The sequence below is a fragment of the Oncorhynchus mykiss genome, chromosome 18, assembly GCF_013265735.2.
Source record: "Oncorhynchus mykiss isolate Arlee chromosome 18, USDA_OmykA_1.1, whole genome shotgun sequence".
Lineage (NCBI taxonomy): Eukaryota > Metazoa > Chordata > Actinopteri > Salmoniformes > Salmonidae > Oncorhynchus > Oncorhynchus mykiss.
Window position 1 is genome coordinate 37,031,646 of NC_048582.1, and position 15,679 is coordinate 37,047,324.

General features: G+C 42.0%; 1 protein-coding gene across 1 annotated transcript in view; it reads right to left on the reverse strand.

The window, feature by feature from the left end:
- Nucleotides 1-15,679, reverse strand: part of LOC110496124 — a 66,509-nt gene that overhangs the window by 41,405 nt on the left and 9,425 nt on the right. Inside the window, exon 3 of the mRNA XM_021571826.2 lies at nucleotides 2,419-5,894. Within this exon, the coding sequence (XP_021427501.2) occupies nucleotides 2,419-5,894 (3,476 nt within the window). The remainder of the gene's footprint in view (nucleotides 1-2,418; nucleotides 5,895-15,679) is intronic.

Consider the following 15,679-nt stretch of genomic DNA (forward strand, 5'->3'; position numbering starts at 1 on the left):
CACACACACACACACACACACACACACACACACACACACACACACACACACACACACACACACGTCAATGACGTTTTAAAGCCACCAGAAGTTATTTTACTATGACTCCTCACAGCCCATCCCACTGAGAGGGTGCAGAGAGCAGTCACCACAAATACGTGGTCGGACAGGTGAGGCTAATCACCACTTCCACAATCTGGCTTGGAGACGTTCACATTTTTGTGATCCACCCAGAAACTGGCCAATTCAACAACAACAAAAGGATGCTATTGTCAATGAAGAAATGTCCACAAATAAGAAATATTCCAAAAGGTGACAGAAAGAAAATGAACAGGTAAATAAATACCTGGTAAATATTGTAGTTGTTTCACCTGAGAAACGATTACGTAATGTTTATGGTTCAGATGGCCAAGTTACTTAGTTACTTAGAGCCACATGTCATGTATCAGGACGCTAAAGTAGACCTTGGTCATGCCTGTCTGTCTGTACAAAGGTAGGAAAGTTCTGTATACAGTTGAAGTCGGAAGTTTACATACACTTAGATTGGAGTCATTAAAACTCGATTTTCAACCACTCCACTAATTTCTTGTTAACAAACTATAGTTTTGGCAAGTCAGTTAGGACATCTACTTTGTGCATGACACAAGTACTTTTTCCAACAATTGTTTACAGACAGATTATTTCACTGTATCACAATTCCAGTGGGTCAGAAGTTTAAAAACACTAAGTTGACTGTGCCTTTAAATAGCTTGGAAAATTCCAGAAAATTATGTCATGGCTTTAGAAGCTTCTGATAGGCTAATTGACATCATTTGAGTCAATTGGAGGTGTACCTGTGGATGTATTTCAAGCCCTACCTTCAAACTCAGTGCCTCTTTGCTGGACAACATTGGAAAATCAAAAGAAATCAGCCAAGACCTCAGAAAAGCAAATGTCTGGTTCATCCTTGGGAGCAATTTCCAAACACCTGAAAGTATCCCATTCTTCTGTACAAACAATAGTACGCAAATATAAACACCATGGGACCACGCAGCCGTCATACCGCTCAGGAAGGAGACGCGTTCTGTCAATCCCAGAACAATCCCAGAACAACAGCAAAGGACCTTGTGAAGATGCTGGAGGAAACAGGTACAAAGGTATCTATATCCACAGTAAAACGAGTTCTATATCAACATAACCTGAAAGGCCGCTCAACAAGGAAGAAGCCACTGCTCCAAACCACCGTAAAAAAAGCCAGGTTTGCAACTGCACATGGGGACAAAGACAAATCATACTTTTTAGAGAAATGTTCTCTGGTCTGATGAAACAAAAATAGAACAGTTTGGCCATAATGACCAACGTTCTGTTTGGAGGAAAAAGGGGGAAGCTTGCAAGCCAAAGAACACCAACCCAAACGTGCTTTGCTGCAGGAGGGACTGGTGCACTTCACAAAATAGATGGCATCATGAGGAAGTAAAATTATGTGGATATATTGAAGAAACATCTCAAGACATCAGTCAAGAAGTTAAAACTTGGTCGCAAATGGGTCTTCCAAATTAACAATGACCCCAAGCATACTTCCAAAGTTGTGGCAAAATGGCCAACAAAGTCAAGGTATTGGAGTGGCCATCACAAAGCCCTGACCTCAATCCCATAGAAAATTTGTGGGCAGAACTGAAAAAGCATGTGCGAGCAAGGAGGCCTACAAACCTGATTCAGTTACACCAGCTCTGTCAGGAGGAATGGGCCAAAATTCACCCAACTTATTGTGGGAATCTTGTGGAATGCTACCCAAAATGTTTGACCCAAGTTAAACAACTTAAAGGCAATGCTACCAAATACTAATTGAGTGCATGTAAACTTCTGACCCACTGGGAATGTGATGAAAGAAATCAAAGCTGAAATAAATCATTCTCTCTACTATTATTCTGCCATTTCACATTCTTAAAGTAAAGTGGTGATTCTAACTGACCTAAGACAGGGAACTTTTACTCCATAAAATGTCAGGAATTGTGAAAAACTGAGTTTAAATGTATTTGGCTCGGGTGTATGTAAACTTCTCACTTCAACTGTAAATTCAATTCGTTATTATAGCTTGTTACCATAAATCACAACAGTATAAGATAAGTGTTTGCATTTCCAATAAACAACATTCCAGACACATTGCAGAGAAAACGGACATCACCATCTTGTCCTCTATTCCACCTACTACCATACCATACACACACAATTTACTGCACAGCAGACATGACAGATCAATTAGTCCTATTGTTGTCGAGTCTCCACGTTCCCTCACACTCAGACACACGTGTCCAATCTGGCACACACTCACTCATTTAGTATAGAATTATCACATGAAACTGCCTCCATTTCAAAACACACACATCAAGAAAAGTTAGAAATCAGAGTAAGGACATCAGATCAAATGGAATCACTTACCCTTCTGTCTGGCTGAGGCAGTTGACTCTGTTCTTCTGTGAGTTGAGGAATGTGTCTGAAGTGACTGACAACTTCACTTCCACCTGCTCTGGCTCTGCACCGGGTCTCTCTGTGTCCTCAGTGACAAGACCGCTGGCTCTCTTCCGAAGTCTCTCGAGGATTGGGTCTGCTGTGACTGGAGGATTCACTGCCACCTGCTCTGACACTGGCTCTCCACTGGCTCCGTCTGTGTCCTGAGTAAAAATGCTGTCTATCCACTCAGTGCTGAGTGTCCCTTTGTGTTCTCCCTTTGCAGTGTATGTGTTGGACTCGGACTCAGCGCTTTGTGCGAATGTGTCTGTCGATGTCTCTTCTCTGTCTGTGTCAAGTGAGAGTCTGTTCTCACCATCTGCACTGTGTGCGACAGTGTCTACGTTTGTTTTCTGGTCAGTGAAAGAGGGTGTGCTCGGTGCACCCGTGTCCTCGACAGTACGAGTGACTAAGTCCACTATCTCTGTTGTATGTGTGTCTAAAATCCTCTCCTCTCCGTCGGCAATGTGTGTGAGTGTGTTGTGTGTTTTGAGTGTGTCCTCTCGCCCTCTGTTGTTAGAGTGTTTCCCCTCCTGTGGCTCTTCCTGGCATGGGGTCTGTGCATTTGTACAAGTGCAGGCCTCTGTTCCCGGGCAAGCATGCGTAACCACACTCCGGTTACTCCCTGACCCCTCCTCCTCTCCATGCTGCTCTGTGGTGAAAGGTAGGGCTGGCGACTCACATTCCAAGAGCGTGTGCATCTGCTGAACCGGCAGGGCTGGTTCCACCCCCTCTTCCCTCTTTTCCTTCACCAGTGGCCAGACTTCTCTCGCTTTTCTCTCCTCCACCTGCACTAGGCTCGTCGGGTCACTCTCGTCTTGGCACTCAATGTTTCTCTTCTCTTTGTGGACTTCACTCTCTTGACCTCTATCCCTCGTTTCAAACATTTCTTCAGTTTCTTTCTGCGACGCCACACTCCATCCCATTTCGGTGGTTTCATTACCATTCCTCCACTGTCTGCCCGTGCCTTTCTCTTCCTCCGCTTTTACCTTTTCGTCTCCACTCTCCTCCATGTCATCGTCCAGGATGCTGTAATGGACCACTGATATAGTGACCTCCATGGCACTACTGTTCTCTGGTATGGTCACATAATGTGAGCTTGCCCTGACAACGTCTGCATCACAGGGCATATGTTCCTCAATCTGTCTATTAGAATCTATGATGTTGGCCTCTTCCATCATCTCTGCTTCTTGAACTTCCTCAGTAGCAATTGTGGACACGTCATTTGATTTTTCCCTGACGATGTCAGGGTCACAGTTCAGAATATTTTCCTCTTCCATAATCTCTACTTCTGCTTCTTGACCGGTCGCAGCTGCCATCGTTTCAGAGATTGTAGAGGAGCCGGAAGCGTCAATGGTGACTGGTTTTGTGACAAAGGATTCCCCCTGTGTGGACTCAAGAGAACTGGAATTCTCAGGCTCAGTGAGGGAGATATCTGTGTTAGGGTCGGGGGTGTCTATTTGAAGAACAGCGGGATCCTTTCTTTCAAGAGAAGTGTCCATATTATGAGGTGGAGAGTCCATCGTAGCGTCAGATGTCTCCATGTCTGGGTCAGACATGTAACTAGTGACGGCAGATCTGTCAGATATGTGATGTGAGGGAAAACTTTCAGGAAAAAGAGAGTCATAAAGATCTTCAAATACTGGTTTTGAGTCACTAAAAGTGAGGTTAGTTTTTGGGGAAGCAGTGGTGTCTGTGTCAGGATGGCTGGCATCCATTTTGGAGACTACAGTGGCAGGTATGTCCATGTCGGCGACAGGGGCGTCAGTGGCAAACCGTAATGGAGTTGATTGGGTGGTGCCACTGACACTAGCTTCCGTGTGATCAATGGCAGTGTCAGACTCCTGTTTAACTGGTTCAGGTATAAATAAGTCAAAGGGGTTATCCAAGGACAGGTGTGGGTCAGTGTCATAACTCATGTTTAGGTTGGTGTCAAGACCTCCCTCAGTAGAGTGAGGGTCTGATATGGTAGATTTGTGTTCCGATGTGAAACTTTGAGGAAATAGCGATTCATACAGAGTTCCATATGCCTCTTTGTTGGCAGAGGACGTGTCAGTGTTGGGGACAGTGCCGGTAATGGAGTAGACCGTGCTTGCAATGGAGGCTAGCATTTCAGCTGTAGATTTGTCAGTGCTTGGAACGGGGATGACCATTTCAGCGGGAGAGGGGCCAAGATGAGGAATAGCGGTGCTGACCTCTTCAGAGGTGACGGAGGTGACAGTTTCAGGCATAGATGTACCCGTGGTAGAGACAGAGGTGTCATTGATGGAGGTGGTGCCAATGGTAGTAACAGTGTCAGCAAGGGTGTCCACATCAGTAACAGAGTTGATCGTGACAAGAGAAGAGCTGACAGTGATGAGAATAGGCGTGTCAGTGTCGTCCGCCAAAGTATCAGGGTTGAGCGCAAAGGTCGCGGTTTTAACCACAGGGACAGGTGTGTCTGTTTCAGTCACAGAGGTTTCTCTATTGGGGTCCAAGGCAATGGGAGAGGGATCAGTATTAGGGGTAACAGTGCTGATATTTTCAGCAACAACAGGTTGGCCATTGGAGAAGGTAACACAGGACTCAGCTTTGGTAAGTGAGAATTCAGTAACATGAAAGACAGAATCAGAAAGACCACTACTTACAGGGTCAGAGCTGGGTAATGGGGAGTGGGAAATGTCATCTCCCTGGTTTGTGGTGTAAACTGTAGTAGGAGGAGAGCAAAAGGGTGTAGGTGGGCGAGATGGATAGCAGGGTGGTGGGATAGATGGGAAAGAGGGAAGAGTTGGGTTAAAGCGATCAACATCCATATAAGTTGTGTCAGTATGGTCTGTTGAGGCATAAGGGTTGTCACACTGAACATCCGGGCTCTCCTCTTCCTCTGAGGTCTCGTCCCACACCATCTCAGGCATAGCTAAAGGGGCTTTTCCTGTAGCCTGACCCACTTCAAAAGGAATAATCTTATCCATCAGGGATTCCTGGGATTTTGATTGGTTGGTGACAGTCTTAGGACTGTCCATCAGGGGCTCCTGGGCCTGTGATACGTTGGGGACAGTGGCAGGAGGATAAGAGGTGACTCGTGTCGTAGTGTTTGTGTCAGGCTGAGACATAGCGAACCTTACGCTCTTGTTCAGAGTGCCGCCCTGGCCGATGTCCCAGAGGCTGAGGTCCAAAGGCTCCTCCTCCTCTTGCCCTTTGACCTCTGGATTGGGGCTGTGGAGGACCACGACACTCTGGGATAGATCCCCGTCCCTCTTCTTCTTACTCCTCTTCAAGCCGAAGGTGAAAGTGCCGAACCTCTTGGGCTTGGCACGGAGGTCCATCTCTGAGTAGCTGAGGTCCTTGGCCTGTTTGCGAGCGATAGACGGAAAGGCAAATGGAGGGATAGTGAGTGAGACAGGGGGGGGGAGAGGGGGGACAACATGCTAAAAGAGAAAGATAGAGGCAGAAAAAGATGGGAGGGAGAAAGAGATTGGGGAGAGAAAAGAGAGACCGAACATTACTTAGAGTATGAAATGTTCATTCCGAAGCTATCAACTGTTTCGTAGAGAGCCAATAGGATCACTGTATAATTTGCATGCGAATAATCTCTCGATTTCATAAGAACCAAACCCCAATTACTCAGAGCTTGCAACGCTCCACTGACAACAAAAAGGCAAGAATCACTGGTATGTATAGAACAAAGGTTATAGCATCCTGCCAGTGTTTGTTCATCGGAGTTCATCTGTCTACACTTCAGTGAAAAAGGGAGCACAGAGCCACCCTTCCAAGGCATACTTCAAAGACTCCACCCTTAGTTTGAACAACATCAATTCCAGAGATACTTAAACCTGATTGTGGTAATAGGAGAATGATTTATATCTTTATATCTTATATGTCAGATAGTGGGGATGAGGTGTGAATGATTGGGAGGAGAGCCACAAAGTGTTTGGTAGCTACTAATACAAACCATATCCTATCTGTCTGGACACCGTTTTCCTATGATTATGTTTGATAAGACATAGTTGCAATGTTATTCGGGTGAGTGTGCCTTTGTTGAACCTTGATGACAATGGAGAATGGACTGCAAAGCTTTCCATTAGGCAGTCTGTCAGACTTGAATCTGGGCAGAGTTGAAAATAATTCCTCTGAGCGAAACGCAGAAGATAACAATAGTAGTGAAACTACAGAGTCAATCTACAGTATATGGATGGAGCAACTATGTGTTATGACACAAAGACACACACACACACACACACACACACACTCAAATGTGGAAAAAAAAAGTTTGTTTATTTTCCTTGCATACAAAATCTTACACAACTTTTGATGCTGCTCATTATCTTTCTTGATATGCATTTCTCAGATTTGTCCCCCCCCCTTTTTTGTGGTAGCCCACAGGTATAAGAAAATGTTAAATGCAAATATGATAACTGAATATATCTGAATAAATATGATGTTGAATGTTATGGGCTTGGGAGGTATACCGGGGTATTTGGAAATAGCCACGGGATGGTTTTTCCAATACCATTAATATAATTGAAAGTATTTCTTTGAAGTTGTTCAATACAGTTTAATATTTGTAGCTCATGTTTATGTAAATACATACAGTCAACTTGTGCAATACAAGATAAAGCAGATCGCTAAGCTTCATAATGTAAAATAAAGAACGAGTAGTTCCCCAGAACAGTTGAGCCAGTCACACAGCCAGCTACATTTCCTAATGTTTTGCTTAAAGTTAATCTTGTATTTTACAGAGAAAAGTAGGTTGTTTACACCAAGAAAAGTACCGGAGAAAAGTAGCTACACAGTCAGAGTGCGGTCTGCTGATAGAATGCCGTTTGTGAATTCTCATCTGGGTGGAGAAGCGCAACTGAAGCACAAAATGTGTAATGCAGAGCAGAAATTACAATAAGAAGCATTTTACATCTGCGTTTACAAAACGCAGCAAGATATTAACCGTTTTATTTATTTTTCTGCGTGAAAAATGCTGAATTCTGCATTAACTAGCAAGTTCAACTTTTGGGTCGCGTTATCTAAGTAAGTGGCTGAAAAAATAAGGTGACGGGGCACCATATTGTGTTAGCTTTCTGCCATGTTAGAGAAGTCAAAGGTGGATTGGATTCATTATTTGTAATTAATGCCACTATCTTGATTTCCTTGTGTTTTTCTCCCGTCTGTTCTTGGCCCATCTTCTTCTCCCCCCTTTTCTTCAAGAAGAGCAGGCAGGCCCATTGCCCGAGCGACCCCAGACTCCACACAGGCACAGCGTGTACACATGCTGCTTCAGAGCCAGTACTGTTCTTCCTTCAGACAAGGATGCATCCAAAACTTAGTTAATTTGCACAATGTCTCGTTCACATTCGCTTGTAAATGTCCAAACTCACCAAAAATGACATTCGCTATCGCATCCCTGCATTCGGAAAGTATTCAGACCTTTTAACTTTTTCGCACATTGTTATGTTAAACTTTGCAAAAATATACAATAAAAAAAACTAAAGTATTTACGTAAGTATTCAGACCCTTTACTCAGTACTTTGTTGAAGCACCTTTGGCAGGGATTACAGCCTTGAGTTTTCTTGGGTATGACACTACAAGCTTGGCACACCTGTATTTGGGGAGTTTCTCCCATTATTCTCTACAGATCCACTCAAGCTCTGTCAAGTTGGATGAGTAGCGTCGTTGTACAGCTGTTTTCAGGTCTCTCCAGAGATGTTCGATTGGGTTCAAATCTGGGTCACTCAAGGACATTCGGGGACTTGTCCCGAAGGCACTGCTGTGTTGTCTTGGCTGTGTGCTAAAAGGTCGTTGTCCTGTTGGAAGGTGAATCTTCACCCCAGTCTGGCGGTCCTGAGCAAGTTTTCATCAAGGATCTCGCTGTACTTTGCGCCGTTCATCTTTACCTTGATCCTGAATAGTCTCCCAGTCCCTGCTGCTGAAAAACATCCCCACACCATGATTCTGCCACCACAGGTATAGTTCCAGGTTTCCTCCAGATGTGACTCTTGGCATTCAGGCCAAAGAGTTCAATCTTGGATTCATCAGACCAGAGAATCTTGTTTCTCATGGACTGAGAATCGTAAGGTACTTTTTGGTAAACTTCAAGCGGGCTGTCATGTGATTTTTATTGAGGAGTGGCTTCCGTCATGGCCACTCTACCATGAAGGCATGATTGATGGAGTGAGATGGTTCTCCCATTTCCACAGTTGCATGATTTGTTATTGTTTTGAATGTTCTCTTGAGGACAGATGCCCGAATGAACGTTCTACTAGCTACTCAATGACATTCTCTGAGCTGCAATGTTCTGATGAAGATTTAGTCTAAAGTGCATTATAGTTATTTGGAAAAAACAATAAAATTTCTAAAAGGAGGCAAATCATTTTGTCATCACTGTAATAGAGTCAGATTGACTTTAGATGGAGCATAACTTTAGCTATCTAAGATTGAGTGACAGGACCGGCTTTTAACTAGCTAATGTTAGCATTTTTTACAACTGTTTCTAGCTATGGCAATTGCCATCTCTAAGTACATTTGACAACATGATAACGATGGCAAAGTTGTTTTCTACTAATTACTTGCCTACTTTAGCAATGTCATTGTATTTCTAGGCCACTATTGTGTCTCCTCAGATAATGTTAGTTAAATTGATAGCTACCAAAGTCTGTGAGCTAACTAATGGTAGCTAGCCTGTTGACTATTGTTCAAGCTGCAGTCAGTCAGTCACCCAAAAAGGACTTGATTTAGATTGTCGTCTTTTTTGTGTTCGTGTTTTCTTTGATGACTGTACAAAATAAAATGGTCTAATTTACAATTTGAAGAGTATTTGTTATTAGGTACTAAAATGATTGGATTTGTAGCTTCTATCCTGACAGCCAGAAGAAAGAGAGAGGGTAGCTATTATTATTAGTTAGCTAGATAACTCATTAGGTGTATGTTTATCTGTGATATGATTCCTACAAAAAATTGTGAGCCTTCTGGCTGTTGAATGGACGAATGAATGTATAACTCCTTTGATAAATCATATGACTTATGAAGGCTCTGGTTGGAGGTATAACTGGTTCCATTTTGCTACAGGCATACATAATCATATTATTTTAGTTATGGACTATCAGATATCAAATTGTTACGTCTTCTCAAAATGTGAGAGTGAAACGGATTAAAAATATAACTTTGCCAACAGGTTGACAACAATTCCCTTTCATTCATGATCCCCTTTTTTATGTGCTAAAGGGTCATCACTGAAGAAGGCCTGCAGGATAAGGAGGACCATGAAGTCATGGCCTTCTTGGAGGAAGATTATTTTGATGAGGAGCTACTTGGTGAAGACCATTACAAAGAGTATGACCATATACTATGGTTTAAATGCTGTAGTCCTACTATATTTATATGCTATAGTATTTACTATAGACGTTACTGTAGTATTCATTGTAGTGTACTGAATATAGAAGTAGAGTCTTTCTCCTTGAGGAAATCTACTGGAGAAATACTAAAAGAGCAAATTTTCCATAAGCTTTAGATAGATAGGACTGGGATATGAACAGAGATCAGAGCTATTGTTACAACCTGTATGGAACACAATATGGTCAATACTAGGCATGTAGGTTTCTCTCTTATGGGTGGCATAAATTGGGGAATGGGCAGGGTATTTGCTAATGAAATACTATAGTATTTAATACAGTAAAAAAAAAGTACAGTTTTTGCAGACATTCATTACTGTAGTAATTACTAGTGTTTTTTTGCAGATAATACTGGAGTATTTACTATAGTATTCTACCGTATACTGCAATATAGTAAGTAATACACATGATCGAGGGATACTACAATGTGTAGTATATTATTCTACAATATACTACAGAAATCTATAGTAAACTGTAGTATTTTTACATGTGGGCAAACAAGTGAACATCGACTGGCAGAGAAGCAGCTTAACTTGTGTGCCCCTCCCCTCCGAGGTTGATGCTGCTGGTGGGTGCTGGTGGTACAAATGTTATAGCCTGGTCCCAGATCTGTTTATGCTGTCTTGATAACTACTAATGTATGATAGTTGTTATGCCATGTTACCATAGCAGCTGGCTTGGCTATACATAGGAGTTGCCTTCAGAAAGTATTCAAACCCGTTGCCTTTTTCCAGATTTTGTTGTATTAAAGTGAAATCAAAGTGGGGTTTGTCTTTTTTTGTGTCAACAATCTACACAAAATACTCTAATGTCAAAGTGGATTTAAAAAAAACAAACATTTTGTATAAAAAAATAATAATGAACACTAAAATATCTTGATTAAATAAGTATCCAACCCCCTGAGTCAATACATCAACTTTGGTATTGTTTACAGCTGTGAGTCTTTCTGGGTAAGTCTCAGTCTAATGCAATACACACACACCCACACGCTTTCAGACATGCACACAAACACTAGCAGAAAACAGTGTTTACAAATATAAAAAGTTCCCATGTCTCCAGACTATCTAGAACACTTTGGAGAAGTGTTCACTAATGTGCTAGAAATATAATACGTTTTTCATTTTCAGAAATTAATTGAGGTTTAACATCTCTTCTGAGGAACAATGAATCACTGATGATGACTGACAACAAAACCGATTGTATGCTTGGTGCCTGCAAACCTCATGCATGGTAACACTGGCTCCCTCTATTGGGCAAGGGAAGGACTAACCTATTATACACTATATGGCCAAAAGTATGTAGACACCTGCTCGTCGAACATCTCATTCCAAAATCATGGGCATTAATATGGAGCTGTTCCCCCCTTTGCTGCTATAAACAACCTCCACTCTTTTGGGAAGGCTTTCCACTAGATGGTGGAACATTACTGTTGGGACTTGCTTCCATTCAGCCACAAGAGCATTAGTGAGGTCGGGAACTGATGTTGGGCAATTAGGCTTGGCTCGCAGTCGCCAGATGGTGAAGCGTGATTCATTGCTCCAGAGTCCAAAGGCAGCGAGCTTTATACCACTCCAGCCAATGCTTGGCATTGCACATGGTGATCTTAGGCTTGTGTGTGGCTGCTAGACCATGGAAACCCATTTCATAAAGCTCCTGAAGAACTGTTATTGTGCTGATGTTGTGTCCAGAGGCCGTTTGGAACTTGGTAGTGACAGACGATTTTTATGCGCTACGCATTTCAGCACTTGCCAGTCACATTCTGTGAGCTTGTGTGGCCTACCACTTTGCGGCTGAGCTGTTGTCGCTCCGAGATGTTTCCACTTCACAATAACAGCACTTACAGTTGATCAGGGCAGCTTTAACAGAGCAGAAATTTGACTAACTGACTTGTTGGAAAGGTGGCATCATGTGACGGTGCCACGTTGAATTGAGCTCTTCAGTAAGGCCATTCTACTGACAATTCTTGTCTATGGAGATTGCATGGCTGTGTGCTCTATATTTTTAATATACCTGTCAGCAACAGGTGTGGCTGAACTAGTCGAATCCCCTAATCCATATGCTTTTGTATATATAGTGTGTCACTAGGCAGGTTTCCATTGACCAAGGTTTATTCGACAAAAGTAATGTCGCAATGGAAACAGCAGATATGAGACATTGTCTAAAGATTGCAAAAAAAAATGGTGTTCGAATGGGTGGATTTTTATTTTGTCAAACGTTCTTTATTGAGAAAAATTATCATGGAAACTGTGTTTTTCTAATAAATGATGATTGACAAATACTTTTGAAGGTAAGCGGGGCACCTGATGTCAAGTATACTCCCTTTCCGGCCTCTAGGTCATCAGGCTGCTGATTATCCCGCACACCTGTCACCATCGTCTGGCGCACCTGCGCCTCATGACACTCCCCCGGACTCCATCGCCTCCTTAATTATCTTCCCTATATCTGTCACTCCCATTGGTTCTTTCCTAAGGTGTTATTGACTCTGTTTTCATGTTGGCGCGTTGTTTGTGTTTTGTGTTCATTGTCTTTTATTTATTAAAACACTCACTCCCTAAACTTGCTTCCCGACTCTCAGCGCACTCGTTATAGAATAACACCTCACCTAAGGGAAGCATCAGGGAGTGTTTTTTTTTTTAAATAAAAATGTTTGTGTCAGAGTCATGACTTCGGGTCCGGGAACTGCTACAGGCTCTCATGCCTCAACCAGATCGTCAGGCTTCCCTGCCTCAGCCGGATCGTCGGGCTTTCATGCCTCAAACGATCTGTTTGGTTCCCGCGCACCAGCTGACTAGACAGGTTCTCGAGTATCAGCTGTCGTGACCAATCACCTCCTGATCCACGGGTTCGCCCCCTTTGACTGCGTCTTGCGGTGGGAGCGGCGCGTCAGAGAGGGGTTACTGTCACGTATACTCCCTCTCCGGCCTCTAGGTCATCAGGCTGCTGATTATCCCCGCACCTGCGCCTCATGACACTCACCTGGACTCCATCACCTCCTTAATTATCTTCCCTATATCTGTCACTCCCCTTGGTTCTTTCCTCAGGTGTTATTGACTGTTTTCATATCGGTGCGTTGTTTGTGTTACGTGTCCATTGTTTCATTTAAAAAAAACTAAAACACTCACTCCCTGAACTTGCTGCCCGACTCTCAACTCACTTGTTACACCTGATGTCACTGCATAACTATAAAGCACCACTCCACACTTAATTCTAAATGCATCCTGCTTGCAAAATAAATAAAACATGGATTGTCCAGACTTTCAAGAATACATGAATTGCTTCACCTTGCTTTTCTTGTTGCCTGGCAAGTTTAACAATCCAATTACTTCAGATCTACAGGAGTGCAAGTATGACCATGGCGATAAGTTGGCACATGAGAATTACTCAAATGTGGTAAATATTAGTAAATTATTACCCATTTAGGAAAATTGAGTGTTCATAAATTGGCAATGTAAACACTTCAACATTTCTATTGAACACTGTATTCAATGGAAGCTCACCCTAGCAGACCATTGTCTCATCTATTTTATATGCAGACTTTATACATTTTACCCCCCCCCCCCCAAAAAAAAGCACTGGACAGGTTTATGGAAACATAACTGTCACCACCATCCCTGAAATGTTGGCAGTAGAAGTTGTCCCTAACCACAGATCTAGGAACAGATCACCCTACTCTGAAATCCTATCATTAACCTTAAGGTAGATAAAATAACATCTGGATCTGTATCAGCAGTTTGCATGGCAACTTTCCCTAGGAAATAGCCTACTGTACATTCAACCAAAATCCATCAGAGGATTAAGCTGCAATGCTACACCAGACCTGAGTTCAAATACTATTTAGGATATTTGAATTATTTTCAAAGACATTTCAAAGTAAGTGTTTGGATATTTCTTTTTAGACTATTGGAATATATTTGGAAATACATGTAGAGAGTATTGCGATGTTTGAACAAAAAAAATGAAATACACATTGTATTTTCAAATACAAAATATTTAAATACTCCATGTATTTACACTGTTGGGTCCTAGGGGAATTTGAAATACTGTATTTGGAAACGAGTATGAAAATAGTTTCAAAAAGTAGGCTATTTATAGGAAATTATTTGAAAATAACCTCCCTCTAGTGTGGAATAGCAGAACCTGATAACGTCATTGTTTACCCAAGTTACTTAAGCCTTTTTAAATAAGTGCTACATGAATTGTGTGATTCTACTACTGTGTGATTCTTTGAGCACTGTGGACAATGACTAGAGACCAAATGTCCACTTTAATAATGGAACACTAGTCACCTTAATAATGTTTACATAATACTTTAATCATCTCATATGTATATACACTGTAGTCTATTCTACTGTATTTTAGTCAATACCACTCCGACATTGCTCGCCCTAATATGTATATTTTTCTTAATTACATTATTTTACTTTTAGATGTGCGTATTGTTGTGAATTGTTAGATATTACTGCACTGTTGGAGCTAGAAACAAGCATTTCACTACACCCGCAATAACATCTAAATATGTGTGTAACCAATCAAATTTGATTTAGAAGTTAGGTTCGGGTTTGATAATTAAAAACAATCACGGTTTTCAGTTTGAACATTTTTTTAAACATGAAATACATTATGAAATAATTACATGACAATGATTTTAGAGCTTTTAATTGAAATTCCAAAGCCAAAAATGTTGAACATTCCATTGCTAAAACACATACCATTGTCTCGGTCAGGTACACATTGGGTAGACGTCAATAGAAAAAAAAGTAGGAAGTGACTATGAAATAATAAAATATTTCAATTGTGTATATTACTTTGTTTTTATTTGATGACTATTTTGTATTCCTTAAAGTAATCATCTCTGTCCAGGCAGTAGCAGCCAGCCAGCCCACCTAACATTTTGTGCTCTCCATTTTTTACCCTTTTTTACCCCCCACCAGGTAGGCAAATTGAGAACATGTTCTCATTTACAATTGCGACCTGGCCAAGATAAAGCAAAGCAGTTCGACACATACAACAACACAGAGTTACACATGGAGTAAAACAAACATACAGTCAATAATACAGTAGAAAAATAAGTCTATATACAATGTGAGCAAATGATGTGAGATAGGGGGGGGGGGGGGGGGGGGTGTAAAGGCAACAAAAAGGCCATGGTGGCAAAGTAAATACAATATAGAAAGTAAAACACTGGAATGGTAGATTTGCAGTGGAAGAATGTGCAAAGTAGAGATATAAATAACGGGGTGCAAAGGAGCAAAATAAATAAATAAATACAGTACGGGAAGAGGTAGTTGTTTGGGCTAAATTATAGATGGGCTATGTACAGGTGCAGTAATCTGTGAGCTGCTCTGACAGCTGGTGCTTAAAGCTAGTGAGGGAGATAAGTTTTTCCAGTTTCAGAGATTTTTGTAGTTAGTTCCAGTCATTGACAGCAGAGAACTGGAAGGAGAGGCAGCCAAAGGAATAATTGTTTTTTGTGACCAGAGAGATATACCTGCTGGAGCGCGTGCTACAGGTGGGTGCTGCTATGGTGAACAACGAGCTGAGATAAGGGGGGACTTTACCTAGCAGGGTCTTGTAGATGACCTGGAGCCAGTGGGTTTGGCGACGAGTATGAAGTGTGGGCCAGCCAACGAGAGTCTACAGGTCGCAGTGGTGGGTAGTATATGGGTCTTTGGTGACAAAATGGATGGCACTGTGATAGACTGCATCCAATTTATTGAGTAGGGTATTGGAGGCTATTTTGTAAATGACGTCGCCGATGTCGAGGATCGATAGGATGGTCAGTTTTACGAGGGTATGTTTGGCAGCATGAGTGAAGGATACTTTGTTGTGAAATA